The sequence below is a fragment of the Adiantum capillus-veneris genome, chromosome 16 (assembly GCF_014529385.1).
Source record: "Adiantum capillus-veneris isolate H3 chromosome 16, ASM1452938v2, whole genome shotgun sequence".
NCBI classification, from domain to species: domain Eukaryota; kingdom Viridiplantae; phylum Streptophyta; class Polypodiopsida; order Polypodiales; family Pteridaceae; genus Adiantum; species Adiantum capillus-veneris.
The window spans coordinates 10,634,352-10,650,544 of record NC_140946.1 but is presented as its reverse complement, the minus strand read 5'-3'; the positions used below and the strand labels follow the sequence as shown (position 1 = coordinate 10,650,544).

The following is a 16,193-nucleotide window of genomic DNA, read 5'->3' as shown; positions in this document are numbered from 1 at the left end:
CCTGCGGTTCCGTCCCTCGAGTGCGGATCACGGTGTACCCAAAAGGGCATCCGCTTCCCGCGAGCCTCCCCGCCAAGGAGGATAACGGTCCTTTCTTCAGGGTCCAACGAAGGGTCGATTGCGTTGAAGGTGGGGTTGAATCGGTTTAGCCATCGCCCCCTAGAATCATCAACCGCCGAACAGTTCATCAGCAAATGCGAAAGCAAACGACCCTCTAACTGGGAGCACAGCGAGCAAATGCTATGTCCGCGCATATAACTATCAGCCAGTTTGAGCCCACCTACTCTTGCGAGAGCCAGCATTCTTTCCTCCTCCTATTCACTATAGTGCTCCTATTGAGCTACAGCAGGTATCTACGAGTTTGTTCATAGCTGGCCAACTTATAGGGATCCGCCAGGCACGTATGCCTCTCGTCCCACTTGTCCCATGCGTGGTAGCGCACTAAGCTAAAGTCAACCGCTGGGATATACTTATTCATCCAGTTCTGGGTTCTTGTCGTCCAAGTCCACTTCTTGAACGGTTGGTTCTTAGGCTTCTTGTTTACCAAGGAGCCTATCCAGGTAGATGAAACCGAACGGTACTTGTCAAAAGCCCTTGCTCGGTGTCCCCCACAAAAGCATAGAAACAGGGGACGAGGGGACGCGGCCCTTTTATGCGGGGACGAACGGGGGACGCCGGGACGGAGACGGGGACCCGTTTTTGGGACATGGGGACGTCCCTCACAGGGGACGGACAAGGGGACGGGTCCCGGGACGCGGGTCCCCGGTGACCAACTCGGATGGGACGCGGGCAATGGGCGGGCTGTAGCCATTCAAAATTCAAACAATGTTTAAGCACCCACTTTTGGGGGGGGGTTTCAAATTTCAAAAGCACCCTTTTGGGGGGGATTTCAATTTTCAAAATCCCACTTTTGGGGGGCCTTTCAAATTTCAAAGTTCAAAGTTCAAACCCCCATTTTGGGGGGAGCTCTTTCTACTTAAGAGCACCCACTTCCAAGCCTCAAGGCTCATAGCCATTTGAAGATGCTTTCCAAGTCAGATCAAAGTGATGATTTCGCGGAGTGGGCACTTGCTGAGGATGATCCTATCCCAGAGACACAGATAGATGCAGAGGTGCCAGAGGCAAAGATTGAGACAACACCACTTGAGGATGATTTTTTGGATCAAATGGACTATGCAGAGCCAGTTGACATTCAATTGGCACCATGGGCCAACATGTAGAGTCTAGAGTCTAGACCTCTTGAGTCTCGAGTCTCGAGTCTTGACTCTTGACTCGAGTCCTTCCCTTTTTGACTCCCATTTATGCTAAACTCTACTTATCCACTCTTCACTAGTACATCATTATGTTTTGCCCCTTGGCGAGGATGATTGATGCTTGATCACCAGTGTTCACCACACCAATGGTGTATTGTGTCACGCACGCCGCACGCCCTTTGTTATATTTTGGTGTTATGTAATATGAATGCAAAAACCACTTTTTCTTTGCAATCTTGTGCTCTTAGTGTTCACTATTGTCTCAGTATTAAATTTACAAAGAATTATTGTTTTTTAAAGCGCCTCCCTTGTCGCGTCCCCCGTCCCCTGTTTTCCCACGTCCCCATCCCCGGGACCCGCCACGTCCTCGAGACCCGTCCCCGTCCCCATGTGACTATGCACAAAAGGCAGATACGGGTGGTATGTTGAACTCGTGATGGAGAGTTGTCGTCCCTATAGAGGTTGACCTTGCTCCCTTTCCGAGTAACATTCGCTCTCGGTGGCGACGAGGCGCTGCACAGAGTGAAGGACACGCTGATCGTGGGCTCCCATAATTTCCGCGCCATAACAAATCACTGGATACACGCACGCCTTAAAAACAGTCAATCGAGACCATATAGGGATGGCTCGGTTCGCAAGTAGGTGCTGGCACGCGAATAGGCTTTTCCTCCCCTTGTCCGCTCGCTCCTTGATGATGCGTTCAATGGAAAAGGTCGAGTCTACATCGATACCAAGGTACTTGTACGTTTCACCTACTACAACCATCTCACCACCCAAAATAAAGATCCTCATAGAGAGATCCTGCAGGTCTCCGTGGAACACCGTGACCATGCATTATCAATTCCAAAGGTCATGCCCCAGGTCTTTGCCCATTCACTCACCTTGTCAAGGCTCGTTTGTAGGCTTTCAGAAGAGTTAGCAAGTAGAACCAGGTCGTCAGCAAAAAGGAGTCCTTTAATTCTCTTGAGGAGGTTAGGTACTTCCAGGCCCCATGTTTCCCCATCTAAAGGAGGAGAGGTCGTCCTCTTTTGACAATGACCACATCAACAAGAAAACCAAGGAGTTCAAGGAAGGGAGTTAGGCCAGGACACCCATCGAGCCCTTGACTTGAACAACAGTTTGACGTTGCCTTCTCTAGAGCGTGGTTCTCAGAACATTCCAAGGAGCGAAAGGCGGCATCTTACTTGAAAAGAACAATGAATATGCAAGAGATGTCATCATGATTTGGCATCACTTAAAAATGACTAAGAAAGATACATTGGATGACTACTGCCAAAGATTTTGGGATACTTGTCGAAGATTCTTTTGAAAGACCTGATTGAGCGGTTTTGCTATGATTTGCTTAAGAGAGACTGAAGACTATGCTTTAAACCAGAAGTCTGACACCATGGGATATGACTAAGCAATGATTTGGAATGCATGCCGCCTCACTGACTAATGCGACGGGCAGGATAATATCGAAAAGGCAAGAGTCTTCATGCGATGTAAGATTTCTGGTTTAAGATCTTCCGAGGACTGCGAAATGTCACAAAGTGATGATGTGGCGGACAGCAGAAACCCTAATTTCTGCCAAAAACCCTAAAATTCCTGCAAACCCTAATTTCTACCAAAAACCCTAATGTCCGGAAATCGCGGAGCTGTAAAAAAAAGAAAAAAAAACATTTTGGGATATGTTTGAGTGACGCAAATCTCAGCTTTTGCTCTCATTAAGAGAGAGAGAGAGAGAGAGAATTTGCTTTTGCTTTCAGAAGCTCTCTGTGAGAGAGGGAAAAGAGCTTTTGCTTTCAGAAGCTCTCTGTGAGAGAGGGAAAAGAGCTTTTGCTTTCGGAAGCTCTCTGTGAGAGAGGGAAAAGAGCTTTTGCTTTCAGGCTTTTGCTTTCAAGCTTTTGGGGCTCTGCTTTTGGGCATCCCTTGTAACTTTAAATAAGTGGTTTGGACATTCACTTCTCAGAGCATCTGGACGCAGAGTCTGAGAGTGAAACCCTAACCGCTCTCTTGTACTTTGATGATTGATTAATACAAAAAGAAATATCGAAAGGGACGCCATCTTTCGGGCCAATATCTCTAGGCACGCAACTCCGCCCGGCCAGTGTAAAATCTATTGTGATCTGTGAATTGTTTGAAGTGGTTATTTGGTGCTGTCGTGATTGATTCTTGACTTGGAGTGTCCAAGTCTGTTACAGTGGTATCAGAGCACGCCCGATTTCTCTTTTACGAGAAATCCGATCCCCAATTTATTTTTTTTTCCGCGGCACCTATGGCTTCACACAAGGATCAGTCGACTCCCTCTGCATCTGGAGACGCGGGCTAGGATCACAACGAAGATTCAGACAAAGAGTATGGCCCGCCTCGGCCTACTCAGGTGGAGCAAAGAGAGATGAAGCGTCGTCAATTGATCGGCGATGCAACAAAGATGATGCTCAGTTTTGCGAAGGATCCGAAATTAGCAAAATATATGAGCGAGACTTCCTTTTCAGGTAGTGCATGCACAGTGACAGAAAACCACTACACCACCCCTGAAACCCGCTCTCAAGAAACATTCTGATTACAAACAGTATTCAGAGAAGGAATTACAAGAGGTGGTTGATGCACGGATTGCTCAGCTTTTTGACGCGCAAAAGAGAGCCAAAAAGCACGGCAAAAAGCAGAAGAAAAGCATTGACTTCCCGGGATATTTGGGTCGTCAGTCGACATTTGACAAAGCAAAGAAACAGAAGAAGCGTGTTTGATTTGAAGGAGTACCCAGTTCTTCTTCTTCTTCTTCTTCTTCTTCTTCTTCTGACAATTCTTCTAGCTCCTCCAATTCGAGCGAAGAAGACAGGAAAGGTAAAAAGCGAAGCAAGAAACAAAGTTTCTGAAAGGGCAAGAAAAAGCCAAAGAAGGCTAAATCTCGCCCCGAGCCTGATAGTTCTACTGAGGACTCGTCTACAGACAGCTCCGATTATGATGATGGAAACTTTTATGCGAACAAGAAGAATTTTTATATAGCCAACCAGTATGACTTTCTGGAAGATAAAAGCAAGAAAGTCCGAGAGTTTAGGGAAGGTGGCCACTCGATCCAGTTTGACTTTTTCAGGATACTCAGATGCTTCAAAGGCTTTGTCTTTTATACAGCAGTTTGACATCGCTTTCGCGGGAGGACGCTATTCAGAGCACTCAAGATTTGGAGAGCTACCTCTTACTTTAAGGGGAATGCTCGTACTTGGTGGTCCACGCTTCTCTTAAACAAGACTGCGCCAGTTAAATGGCTGAAATTTAAGAATCTTTTTATTTCTTCTTGGTTGACGCAAGAATATGAACGAGATGTACGAGCTGCTTGGAACCATCTTGGGATGACCGAGAAAGATACAATCAATGCTTATTGTAAAAGATTCTGGAGCTCTTTTCTACCCGCCTCTTCATTCAAGAAGATCTCGTTCAGAGAATAGATTGAGCGGTTCACCTTGGATCTACCTACAGAGATCCGAGATCACTGCTTGGAACAGAAGTCAGCTTCTATTCAGGAGTTGATGAGTCATGCGAAGCCGGGCTTTGCCATTCACTCTCGGAGTCTGACGTACCCCACACATGAGGCCATGACACAACGAGCCGAATAGACTTCTGGGAATGAAAGTAGAAAGAAAAAGAGCAATCCAGAGAAAAAAGGATGCACGACCCAAGCTTACTCCTAAGGAGAGAGCTCGTTTCATCAGAGAGGGGAAGTGCTTTGGATGCGGGGAACATGGACATATCTCCGCAAAGTGCCCTAAATAGGCACCAAAAGAACAAAATGATAAGAACGACAACAGGTCTGAGAGTTCTAGAGCAGCTGAGGAACGTGGCAGAAAAGGCAGATAGAAAAGAAGAACTGGTACCACATGGCGTGCGACTTGCACCGACTCAATAGAATGAAAGTACAAACTTTGCTGCTTTTTGGGGCAAAGTGAAGGATCAGGAAGCTCTTTTGAAGGAGCCAAGGCCAACTTCTTTTCACTTGGAATTGGCGGCTCGATTTGGAATTACGCCCGACAGACTGACGCCACAGGCGGAGGTAGTTAGACTCGCACCCGGATGGGATGTTGCCATTACACCGAGCATTGGCAAACTTCGTTTGCAATGACAGGGGTGTGCAGGGCACGCGAGTGACGTTCTACTTGGAATCCCTTGGTACCACTAGAACTACGCCGTGGTTGACTACCGGGCCGAGAAAGCGACTTTGACAAATGAAGGGCTCAAAGATTGTACTTGATGAACTTCAGTTTCTTTACTCTTTCTTTTGGGAGAGAACTGAACGATGGATAAAGGTTGAAAATGTTTTGACCTGAACAAAAGAACACCAAGATTTTTTTTTCTCCACACTCATGCCGATTGCTTTTTAGAGGGCCTGAAGATCACACCATTGACCTGATACCTGGAAGCACGTCACCGACCGGCCACCTTACCGTGTGAGCCAAGCACAGATTCAAAAGATTATGAACCAAGTGAAAGACCTCTTGGAAAAGGGTCTTGTCCAGCCTGGTACTTCACCGTACTGTTCTCCACTGTTGTTGGATTTGAAGAAAGACGGATCTTGGAGAATGTGCATTGATTATAGAGCTCTCAACAAAATCACCATCAAGAACAGATTTCCGATTCCTAGGATCGATGATATACTCGACAGGTTACAGGGATCCTCATGCTTTAGCAGGATTGACTTGAAGAGTGGATATCATCAGATCCGAATCGCACCGGAAAACGTCTACAAGACAGCTTTTCAGACTACTTTTGGGTTATTTGAGTTTTTTTGGTGCTGCCTTTTGGGTTAACCAATGCTCCTGCGACATTTAACCGAATGATGGACGAGCTTTTTCGAGAGTACAGGCTATTTGTTAGCACTTTCTTTGATGATATCATTGTTTCTCCAAGAATGAGACAGAACATACAGATCATCTGCTTCAGAGATAAACTTTTGGGGACACTTTGTCTCAGCAGCAGGAGTGCAAGTGGATTCGGCCAAGATAGAGACTATACGTGATTGGCCCGATTTGAAGAATGTCCAGGAAGTTGGAAGCTTCTTGGGACTGTGTTCGTACCACAGGCGGTTCATACAAAAGTTTGCAGAGGTTGCTTCCACTTTGCATATCTTGATACAGAAAGGAGTCCCTTTCTCGTGTGGATCCACAGAGGTGACTGCCTTTCAGACATTGAACAAGAAATTGACTACGGGACCACTTTTGACTTTGCCAGACTTGCAGAAGTCATTTGAAGTATATTGTGATGCTTGTGGTCGTAGTCTGGGTGCGGTCTTGATGCAAGAAGGCCATGTCATTGCTTACGAGAGACGATTGTTCTCTAGGCCGGAGATGACAGCACAGATTTATGAGAGAGAGCTTTTGGCAGTGATCCATGCTCTTACTCAGTGGCGACATTACCTACTCGGAGCGGATTTTACGGTCTTTACAGACCATCAGAGTTTGCGCTACTTCTTGTCACAGAAGCAGCTTTCGGAAAAGCAGATGCGGTGGGCGAACATCTTGTCACAGTTTCACTTCTAGATTGTCCATGTGCACGGACAGAAGAATGTGGTGGCAGATGCTTTGTCTCGAAAGCCGTTGGTTTTGGCTATTTCCGCGATACATCATAGGAGCTTCAAGGATATGGTCGATTAGTATGCCACAGATAGAGATTTTGCACATATTTTCACACGGATACGGGATGGGGAGACAGTAGCTGGATACTCCCTTCGGGAAGGCTACTTGATGAAAGAGACTCTGTTGTGCGTTACTCTACCGTTGAGGGAAAAGGTTATGACTGAATGCCACTGTCCACCTTACGGGTCACCGCGGCATTGCTACCACCATGAAGGGGGTAGAGAGATACTTCTTTTGACCGAGACTCAAAAAGGATGTGGAAGAAATTTGTGCGCAGTTGCTTAGTATGCCAGAAGGTCAAGTTTGACAAGCATAAGGCACAGGGATTGTTACAGCCTTTACCCATACCCACCCGCCCCTGGGAAAGTATTGCGATTGATTTCATTTTTGATCTCCAGAGAACACAGAATGATCACGATGATTTTCCGATTACATGGCATGTCTGAGACGATTGTCTCCGACACAGACCCCAGATTTATGAGTTTGTTTTGGAAGGCAATTTGGGAGAACATTGGCACGCGGTTGCAGTTCTCGCCATCGTTCCACTTGCAGACTGACGGGCAATTTGAGATTGCCAGTTCAGTGATTTTAGATTTATTGAAGACTTGCATCTCGGATCAGAAGACTCAATGGGAAAAGAACTTACCTTTGGTGGAATTTGCCTGCAATAACACGATACACTCTTCGACGGGGAAGACGCCATGTGAGATTGTTGAAAGTGATGCGAAGGTTCCATCCTTCCTGAGCACGAAAGATTAGATATTTGAAGCGGTTGAATATTCGTGAGATTTGGATACGGCTTTTGCCAAGGTTCGCGAGACTTTGCAAGAGTCTCAAGAACGACAGAAAAAGGCAGCGGATCGCCATCGTCGCGATTTGAAATTGAAGGAGGATGATTGGGTGCTCTTACGTTTTGAGAAGGCACGCCTAAGAAAGAAAAAGGAAAAGAACAGGCTTTTTTTTTTCCAAAGCTTAGTATGCGATACTACGGACCTTTCCAGATCACTGACAAGATAAATGATGTCTCCTTCCGATTGAAACTGCCAGATACTTGGAGGATTCACAATGCATTGCATGTGAGTCTCTTGAAACCTGTTAAGGGTGATGTGCCTGATGATGGGGAGCCTGATAAGCAACCCGAAGTGGAAGAAAACGAGGAAATCCTTGTTCCTGAACAGATTTTGGCACATAACGATACGAAGAAAGGTAAAGTCCGAAGGCGATTCTTGGTTAAGTTCAAGAACTTTCCTGCATTTGATGCGAAGTGGATGGAGGAGGAGGACCTAGCAGATACTCCTCAGATTGTGAAACTTTACCTCGATGTTTTGGTTTAGCATAGTCTACTCCAAACGGAACCCACAATTCAACTTGGCCGAAGATCTGGTGCAGTGGGATGCACAAGAGGGGAGTCACTCCGCTCCTTTGTCAACAGATGCCTCGATTTTGATACTAAAGTCACTGATGTCTCTTTGAACTTCAAGGATACTCATAGCTGACAGTATTCTGCTGGATGACTTTATGAAATGGAATTCCTGATAATGATACTGATTTGTCTCTTCACTTCTTTTGAGTGCAGGAACTGATAGACGAAATGATTGCAGCATTTTGGTCTACTTGATCTCGAACAGACATGGTTGCAATAGGGGTTAGTCAATCGGACATCGATGAGGTCCCGATTGGACCTAGATGTGATTGCTAGCTACATTGCCGATAAATCATGGTCTAAGATCCGAATGAATGTTGAATGTCATGTGATGTCCTGTGATGTATAGTGATGTCCTGTGATGTCGTGTGATGTGACTGTCGATTTGTTACATGTGCTAGATGTGTGTCCCTAGTACGTAGGTACTAACAGTCAGTGTCTGCTAAGACGGTTTATGGCTTCTGTCGGTTTTGCAAGCGTAATCGCGGTCGATTACAATGCTTTCAAGAGGGGGGTATGTCACAAAGTGATGATGTGGTGGACAGCAGCAACCCTAATTTCTGCCAGAAACCCTAAAATTCCTGCAAACCCTAATTTCTACCAAAAACCCTAATTTTCGAAAATCGCGGAGCTGTATAAAAATAAAAATAAAAAACATTTTGGAATATTTTTGAGCGACGCAAATCTCAGCTTTTGCTCTCATTAAGAGAGAGAGAGAGAGAGAGAGAGAGAGAGAGAGAGAGAGAGAGAGAGAGAGAGAGAGAGAGAATTTGCTTTTGCTTTCAGAAGCTCTCTGTGAGAGAGGGAAAAGAGCTTTTGCTTTCAGGCTTTTGGGGCTCTGCTTTTGGGCATCCCTTGTAACTTTAAATAAGTGGTTTGTGCATTCACTTCTCAGAGCATCTGGACGCAGAGTCTGAGAGTGAAACCCTAACCGCTCTCTTGTACTTTGATGATTGATTAATACAAAAAGAAATACCGAAAGGGGCGCCTGTCTTTGGGGCCAATATCTCTAGGCACGGAACTCCGCCGGGCCAATGTAAAATCTATTGTGATCTGTGAATTGTTTGAAGTGGCTATTTGGTGCTGTCGTGATTGATTCTTGACTTGGAGTGTCCAAGTCTGTTACACGAAACATTTGGTGAAGAGGAAATCTTCTCAAGGCACTCTTTAGATGGCGTAACTTCAACTTTATCAATCACTAGAAAGGATTTTGGATTGACACTGCAATCATCTTCCAATAACGAATCTCAAAATTCTTCATAATCATCTTCAGGTAATGTCACTTCATGACTTGCAATTGGCATATCATCATCTAACAAAGAATCAAAGAAAGCATAGTCATCTTCAGACTCGGAATCTGCAATTATGTCCGTATCTTTTTCTGGTAACGAAGTATTACTTGGAAAAACTTCTTGCTCGAGATCATCTTTGTCTTCATCAATTGATTCAAGAGAAGTTAATGAATTCAAAAATCATCAATAATAATTTTTGCATCTGCATCGGAGATCGTATTCTCTTCATAATACACTATATCATGCTGTTTGACTTGCATGCGTAAGGCTTGAATCACTCGTTCCGCATGATAAAGCCCGTGTAAAATCAGTTCACGTCCATCTTTGAACAAATTGATAGTATGTCCTCGAAAGCTAATTGATGGATCATATTGGAATAACCAATGTTGACCAAGAATCATGTCGTATAAGATAAAGGCATGACTTCAAAATCCAGTTGATCTACATAATTTTGAATCTCGAACTGCAACTGTCGAACTGTCTCATCACAAGTTAAAATTGATCCATCTGCTAATTCCACATCATATAAGTGAGATGTCTTCTGAGTTGGCAAGCCAAGCTGTCGAACTATATGAGTGTTGACGTAGTTATTAGAGCATCCATTGTCCACCAAAACGTTGATGGAGCGACCATTGAGAGTTCCAAGAAGGGTTAGAACTTGCTTTGAGAGAGGCTCCAAAAGTGAAGAACCACATTGAGCATGCTGTATAAGAATAGTCGTATCCGTCGAGACATGAATTGTATTGACCACTGATTTTCCTTTATCTTGAGCAAAAGTTGGTTGTTTAGCACTCAATTATGTTTCCGTGTTCGAATTTCTTTTCAGATTAGACGGATTTGGTCTCTTTGGACATTGATACCATCTATGGTCACCACCGCAAACTGTACATAATCCATCCTTCTTTGAAATCGAAGAAGCATTTGACGACGAGCCTTGCTGAGAATTGGAATGCTAATCTTGAGAAAAATCACGTCCTTTACCACGATCAAGTGGAGCATCTGAAGAAGATCTGCTTTGAAATTGTCAATCTTGAGAGTAGAACCTTGAAGTTGATTAAGGCTCCGTTGCTTGCTATCTAATCTGAGATTGTTGTTGTTGACTTTGGCTATAGCTTTCTCTGTGATAACGCTGTGAAAAGCGAGTGTTGTTTGAAGATCTGGCACCAGGGAGAAAATTCCATGTAGAGCGTCCACCGTCAACTATCGCCGAGACACTCCACATAGCAATTGCAGCATCCAAGGTGGTAGGGTTGTACTTGTGCACATCGTCCTTCAGGGTTGGTTCAAGCTCATCTATGAAACTGTGTAGTTTATCAGAGGGATTGAGATTCTCTATCTCCAGAGCTAGTCTCTGAAACTCTGTGATGTACGCGACGAAGGAGCCAATCTGGCTCATGCGGCGAAGAGAGGACCGGCCATGAAAATCCGCATTGGCAAGTTCGAACGCCTTGCAAATAGCACATCGGAATTTATCCCAAGAAGGTGTGTGTTTACCATCAGCAACCTGTCGTTGCAACCAAAGAAATGTTGTGTCCTTGAGCAGCGAACTAGGTAAACGTCCATTTTGAACAGCCATTGGTCCAGCACGCGCTTGTCGCGGAGGCCATTACACGGCTCGGGTAGTTTAACATCTAGCTTCTTCTTTTGAACAACATTAAAAATTTTATAAAGTAATTGAAGTTCACGATTGTCTACCTCACCAGTTGGATCTTGTTCGTTTTGTTCGTCCATTGAAGCTTCGGAAGAAGGTGGTGGAGAAGCAGCATTAGTCGTCCGAGAAGTCGTAGGACGACTCCGAGAAGTGTTTTGCATCTTCATTTGATACAGAGGCAGTACCAACTGGGGGGGGCAGCTGCTTGGTCCACTCTCACGGACCTGGCATTTCACTTTGAGCTATCCTCCACCAGCAGGATGATAGTGATGCAAGGGGGTCGACCTACACTCCAGCTTGCTACAAAGCTCACTCCACAGGAGTGGTGCACTGAGAGAGACGAGTGTTGGGAGCTCATCTGCAGCCTGACACTCTGGTTCATCTGGCGGGCCCGCTACTTCCACATCTTTGAGGCTCGCCCTGTACCACCAGCAGAGACAGTTCAGGATCTTTGGCTAGAGCTGATCCATACTCTCAGAGGAGAGTTCGAGAGACTCTAGGGCAGCTCCGACCACATGCGGGAGGGAGCGTAGAGAGGCTTTCCAAATTCCTTCGACCCTGGCGCCCTGGGCCTTTCTTCACCATGGTCCACTGTGTGCTCAGATGGCACTACTGTCCACCTGTGTGGCTTTTCCCTCCTCCCATCTCTTGATTTAGCCTCATTGTATATATGCTGTTTTTTCATTGGGAGAGTCTCCCCCTTATGATTGTTGTAGCCCTCTCTTGTAGAGGTGGTTGCATTAACTAATAGAAGGATCTTTTTCTCGGAAAAAAATAAAGCCATTCTCGAAGACATTTGGACACTTAAATTGGAAAAGACTTCAACACCTATGTGCATCTATTCGTGCTATTTTAGATCACCCTCACAAGGTTGATGGAATTTTTGTACTTATCTTTTTCCTTTTTGGTTTGCATTGGCACCCAAAGTAGAATTCGCAATGCTGATGAGTTCGAAGTGTTTCATAGGCAAGTTTTACTTATATGACCTTCTCTCTCTCTCTCTCTCTCTCTCTCTCTCTCTCTCTCTCTCTCTCTCTCTCTCTCTCTCTCTCTCTCTCTCTCTCTCTCTCTCTCTCTCATCAAATTTCAAATAAAAACAAATCCTTGAGGCTTAAAGCAGAGTAATATTGATTGCATGTGTAGATGTGTGATTAAAAAGTTTTCGTTCCATACCACATTTCCAAAATAGCGGTCCATGGTCTCCACTAAGCAATGTATGAATTCCAAGATAGCAAGTTCATTCTGCCAAAATATGCATTGCAAACAAACACTAAATAAGACTGAAAAAGTAGACCCAAAAAGAAACCATTCATAGCTCGTTAATTGAAGGCTACCTCATCTCCATCCACTCCAACCAAGAAAAACAGTGATGCATATCTTCTATAGATAACTTTGTAGTTCCGATGTTCTATGAAGGAACACTGCAACGCAGCAAATATTGGATTATAATAATTAGCACTGCCATTTTTACTGCTAAAAAAGAAATTTGAATTCCTAGCAACAAGCATAGCATTTATCAGAAACAAAGCCAGTAAAATAAAATCAGCTTGAGAGTTTCTAATATGCAAACCCGACAACTATCAATTGACACTTTCAAAAATATGTCATAACTATTAAACCCTTCATTGTCCCGATTTTGAAGAAATTTGGCAAAAATTGCAAAGAAATGTTTGTTCTAGAGTCTCTCTCTCTCTCTCTCTCTCTCTCTCTCTCTCTCTCTCTCTCTCTCTCTCTCTCTCTCTCTCTCTCTCTCTCTCTCTCTCTCTCTCTCTTTTTGGGAAAAGTCAAGGCTGTATATTACTGAGTACAATATAATCCCCAGCGGATGCCAAAATAGCCTATCATGTGGGGTGTACAAGCTGAATGTAAGGATGAGAGCCACTATAGTGACAACTCGACTAGAACAATCTCATGGTGGTCGGTGTGATGAGTGGAGAAGAAACCACCGAGGAGGGGCATAATGCCATGTAATCTCGCCACCTGTAAGTGTGAAGAAGAGTGGGGATCGGGCCCAACGCCGAAGGAAGGCAAATCGACGAGCCTCGGCTGCTCGAGATGTACCTGAGGAAGAATCCCACTGCCAAATTAGGGTGTGAATGATGTCCAGCCAAATGGCAGTGAGGGTATCCTGGAGAAGCTGTGGAGCCGCACTGAGAATGTGAAGACAACGAGCTCTCCAAACATTCCATAGTGTAATGCTAGTGATGACTGAAAAAACTTCATCACGTGTCTGAGGATCCCCCTGCCAAGCAATTTATGGTAGCATAGCCAAAGTCCCTCACCGATTCTCTCTCTCTCTCTCTCTCTCTCTCTCTCTCTCTCTCTGCCCCCAGTCAGGCCACGCGCAGGTCTCCTCAGGTCGCGCAGGTCTGCCCCTGTCAGGCCAGGTCGCCCTGCGCGCGCAACCCCTGCTACGCGCCTGAGCTACTGCTTGGGTTTTTTTTCGTGCAACTGCTTAGTCTTGCTTCGCGCGACTGAACCTGTTCCCACCACTGCCCGTAAGGCCCTGCCCATCAACAGTACGGCGCCAAGCCTGTCTGCCCAACTAAACCCGTCAGCAGTCATTTACCAGAAACCCTATTTTACCCGTCAGTAGTCAATAGATACCCAGCATATCGCCTGTTCCCACTGACGCTGCTCGTCATTTATACCAATGGGCCTCACCCTTTGAGCCACTCCCCTTGAACCGTCCTGAATCCGACCCGGCTATGGCCACAAAGGACGACATGGCCAAGATGGAGGACAAGCTACACGCCACGATTAAAGAAAACAAGAAATTGACCGACTCCGCCATCACCAATATCATCAACCGCCTCTCCAAACTTGAGAAGGAAGTAGAAGTCTTGAACAAAGAGAAAGAAGAATGGGCAAGGGAGAAGGAAGCTAAAGAAGAGGAAAAAAAGAAAGAGCTTGAGGGATGGAAGAAAGCCCAAGAAGGATGGAAGAAGGAGAAGGAAGAGATGCATGAGCAAATGGCCATCCTCAAGGCCTCAATCGCATCCCTTACCCCCGAGGAAGGGGAAATCAACAATGACACAAAGGAGGCCATCAAAGAAGAACTCACTAAAGCCCTTACAGAGAGCTTGGAAGACAAGCTCAAAGCCACGAAGGAGGGATGGGTAGAAGTGGTCAAAAAGAACCTCAAGAAAGAAGCGAAAGAGGACGCCCACAAGGAAGAAGCTTTCCTTGTACACACCACCCTTGAAGAGGAGAAGATGCGGAATGCCCGTCGCCTCAATATACGAGTCACCGGCATTGAAGAAGGGAAGGAATCCACCCCCGAGGAAGATGGTAAAACCTTATGCAACACACTTGGCTACAAAATAGAAGACCCAACCCCCTTCACAAAAGCTTGGCGAGCCGGCAAAGACCTCACCAAGAAGAGGCCTCTTATACTCCAATTCCCATCGGAAGAGGAATGCACCCTTTTCATCCGAAAGAGGGTAATCCTACGAGGTCTCACGGGCCCCCCTATCTACTTAAATGACGACCTCACAAAAATGCAAGTGGAGCATAGAAGAGCATGCATGCCTTGGATCCAACAAGCGCGCAATGAAGGAAAACGAGCCTCCTATCATGACGGCCAGGTCATCATCGATGGCAAGGCCGTAGCATAGGAACTCGCGGCCTATGGGACACTATATGAGGAGATACACATAGCAGTTTGGAACTGCAATGGCTCTTTGTGGACACACCCAGGGAGATTGGAGGAGGTGATGCATAACAGAGACATCATTCTACTCACAAAGACACATGAGAGCTCAGAGAGAGGTCTACCTCGAGTACAGGACTATCAGTGGGAGTCTACACACAAGAAGTGCACACGGCACAACACCACTAGAGGATCTACCGGAGTAGCAGTCCTCTACCGCCGCTTACTCCATAGCAGGATACGGATAGTAGCTCATGACCCAGGAGCACGCTACATGTGGGTGCGGATTGAGCTCTCTGAGGAACACATTCTCTACATTGCCATTTGCTACTTTGCACCCAGTGGTTCTAGATTCGCACAGACAGGCGGAGGAGAGACAGATGAGGCTCATACACAGGGCGGGGAGGAGGAGGATGATACACTTTCACCATATGCATGTCTCAAGGAGATCATGGAATACTCCAGGCTAGGATAAGTTTTCCTCACGGGAGACTTCAACGCCAAGACACAGAGTAGACAGTATGACATCTACGACTTTGACGACCCAGAGCTACTCTCCACCATGGAGAACACAGAGGCAGAGAGGACTTCCAGAGACACCACCACACCGACACCATACGGGCGACATCTACTTCGTTTGGGATCACAGCACCGTCTCGTTATTTACAACGGGATGGCGCAATGGCCATCATCTGGAGGCCTGACTTGCATACCACCATCAGTACCCAGCGGCGGCAGTACAGTGGACTACATCATCGGCTTCAGAGAGGCAGCTCACCTCCTCACATCCTTCACCATCCCCCCATTACCTATTGGGGCTGACCATGCATATCTTGCTCTCTCTTTCACTGGCTCACCCATCTCACACACACCACCTACACTCACACCACACACCACCATAAAATTCACACATGAGCTAGCCAGAGTTTACTCATCACATGTCTACGAGGGGATCTACACTCTCGACCCAGATACACCACTCTCTACACTCACTAGCCAGCTTTCCGCAATTCTACACACCTCGGCCCTCAGCTGCTTTCCACATACTACCCACACTGGTAGACCTCCACCCTCTGGGACGATGCCCCAGAACCGGTGGTACAATGAGGAGTGTAGGGATCTATACAGGCAGCTACGGGCTCGACGAGCCTTGGAGGAGATCATTGAGAGCGAGGTCAGGCGACAGATGAAGGCCATCACACGTCGTAAATGGCGGGCCTTCGAAGAGGCGCAGGAGCTTGAGCTATACCATCTCCTCATGAGTACTGACTGCGCCACCGCATGGAGGATTCTCAAAGAGCCACGCCCCACCA

The 16,193-nt window shown here is 46.0% G+C and overlaps 1 protein-coding gene across 1 annotated transcript in view; it reads right to left on the bottom strand.

Annotated features, from left to right (window-relative positions):
- The window catches only part of LOC147438556 (SNARE-like superfamily protein), a 94,757-nt gene that overhangs the window by 14,871 nt on the left and 63,693 nt on the right, over positions 1 to 16,193 (bottom strand). Inside the window, exons 2-3 of the mRNA XM_086484643.1 lie at positions 12,563 to 12,649; positions 12,402 to 12,470 (exon numbers count right to left, since the gene is read on the bottom strand). Of these exons, the coding sequence (XP_086340769.1) occupies positions 12,402 to 12,470; positions 12,563 to 12,649 (156 nt within the window). The remainder of the gene's footprint in view (positions 1 to 12,401; positions 12,471 to 12,562; positions 12,650 to 16,193) is intronic.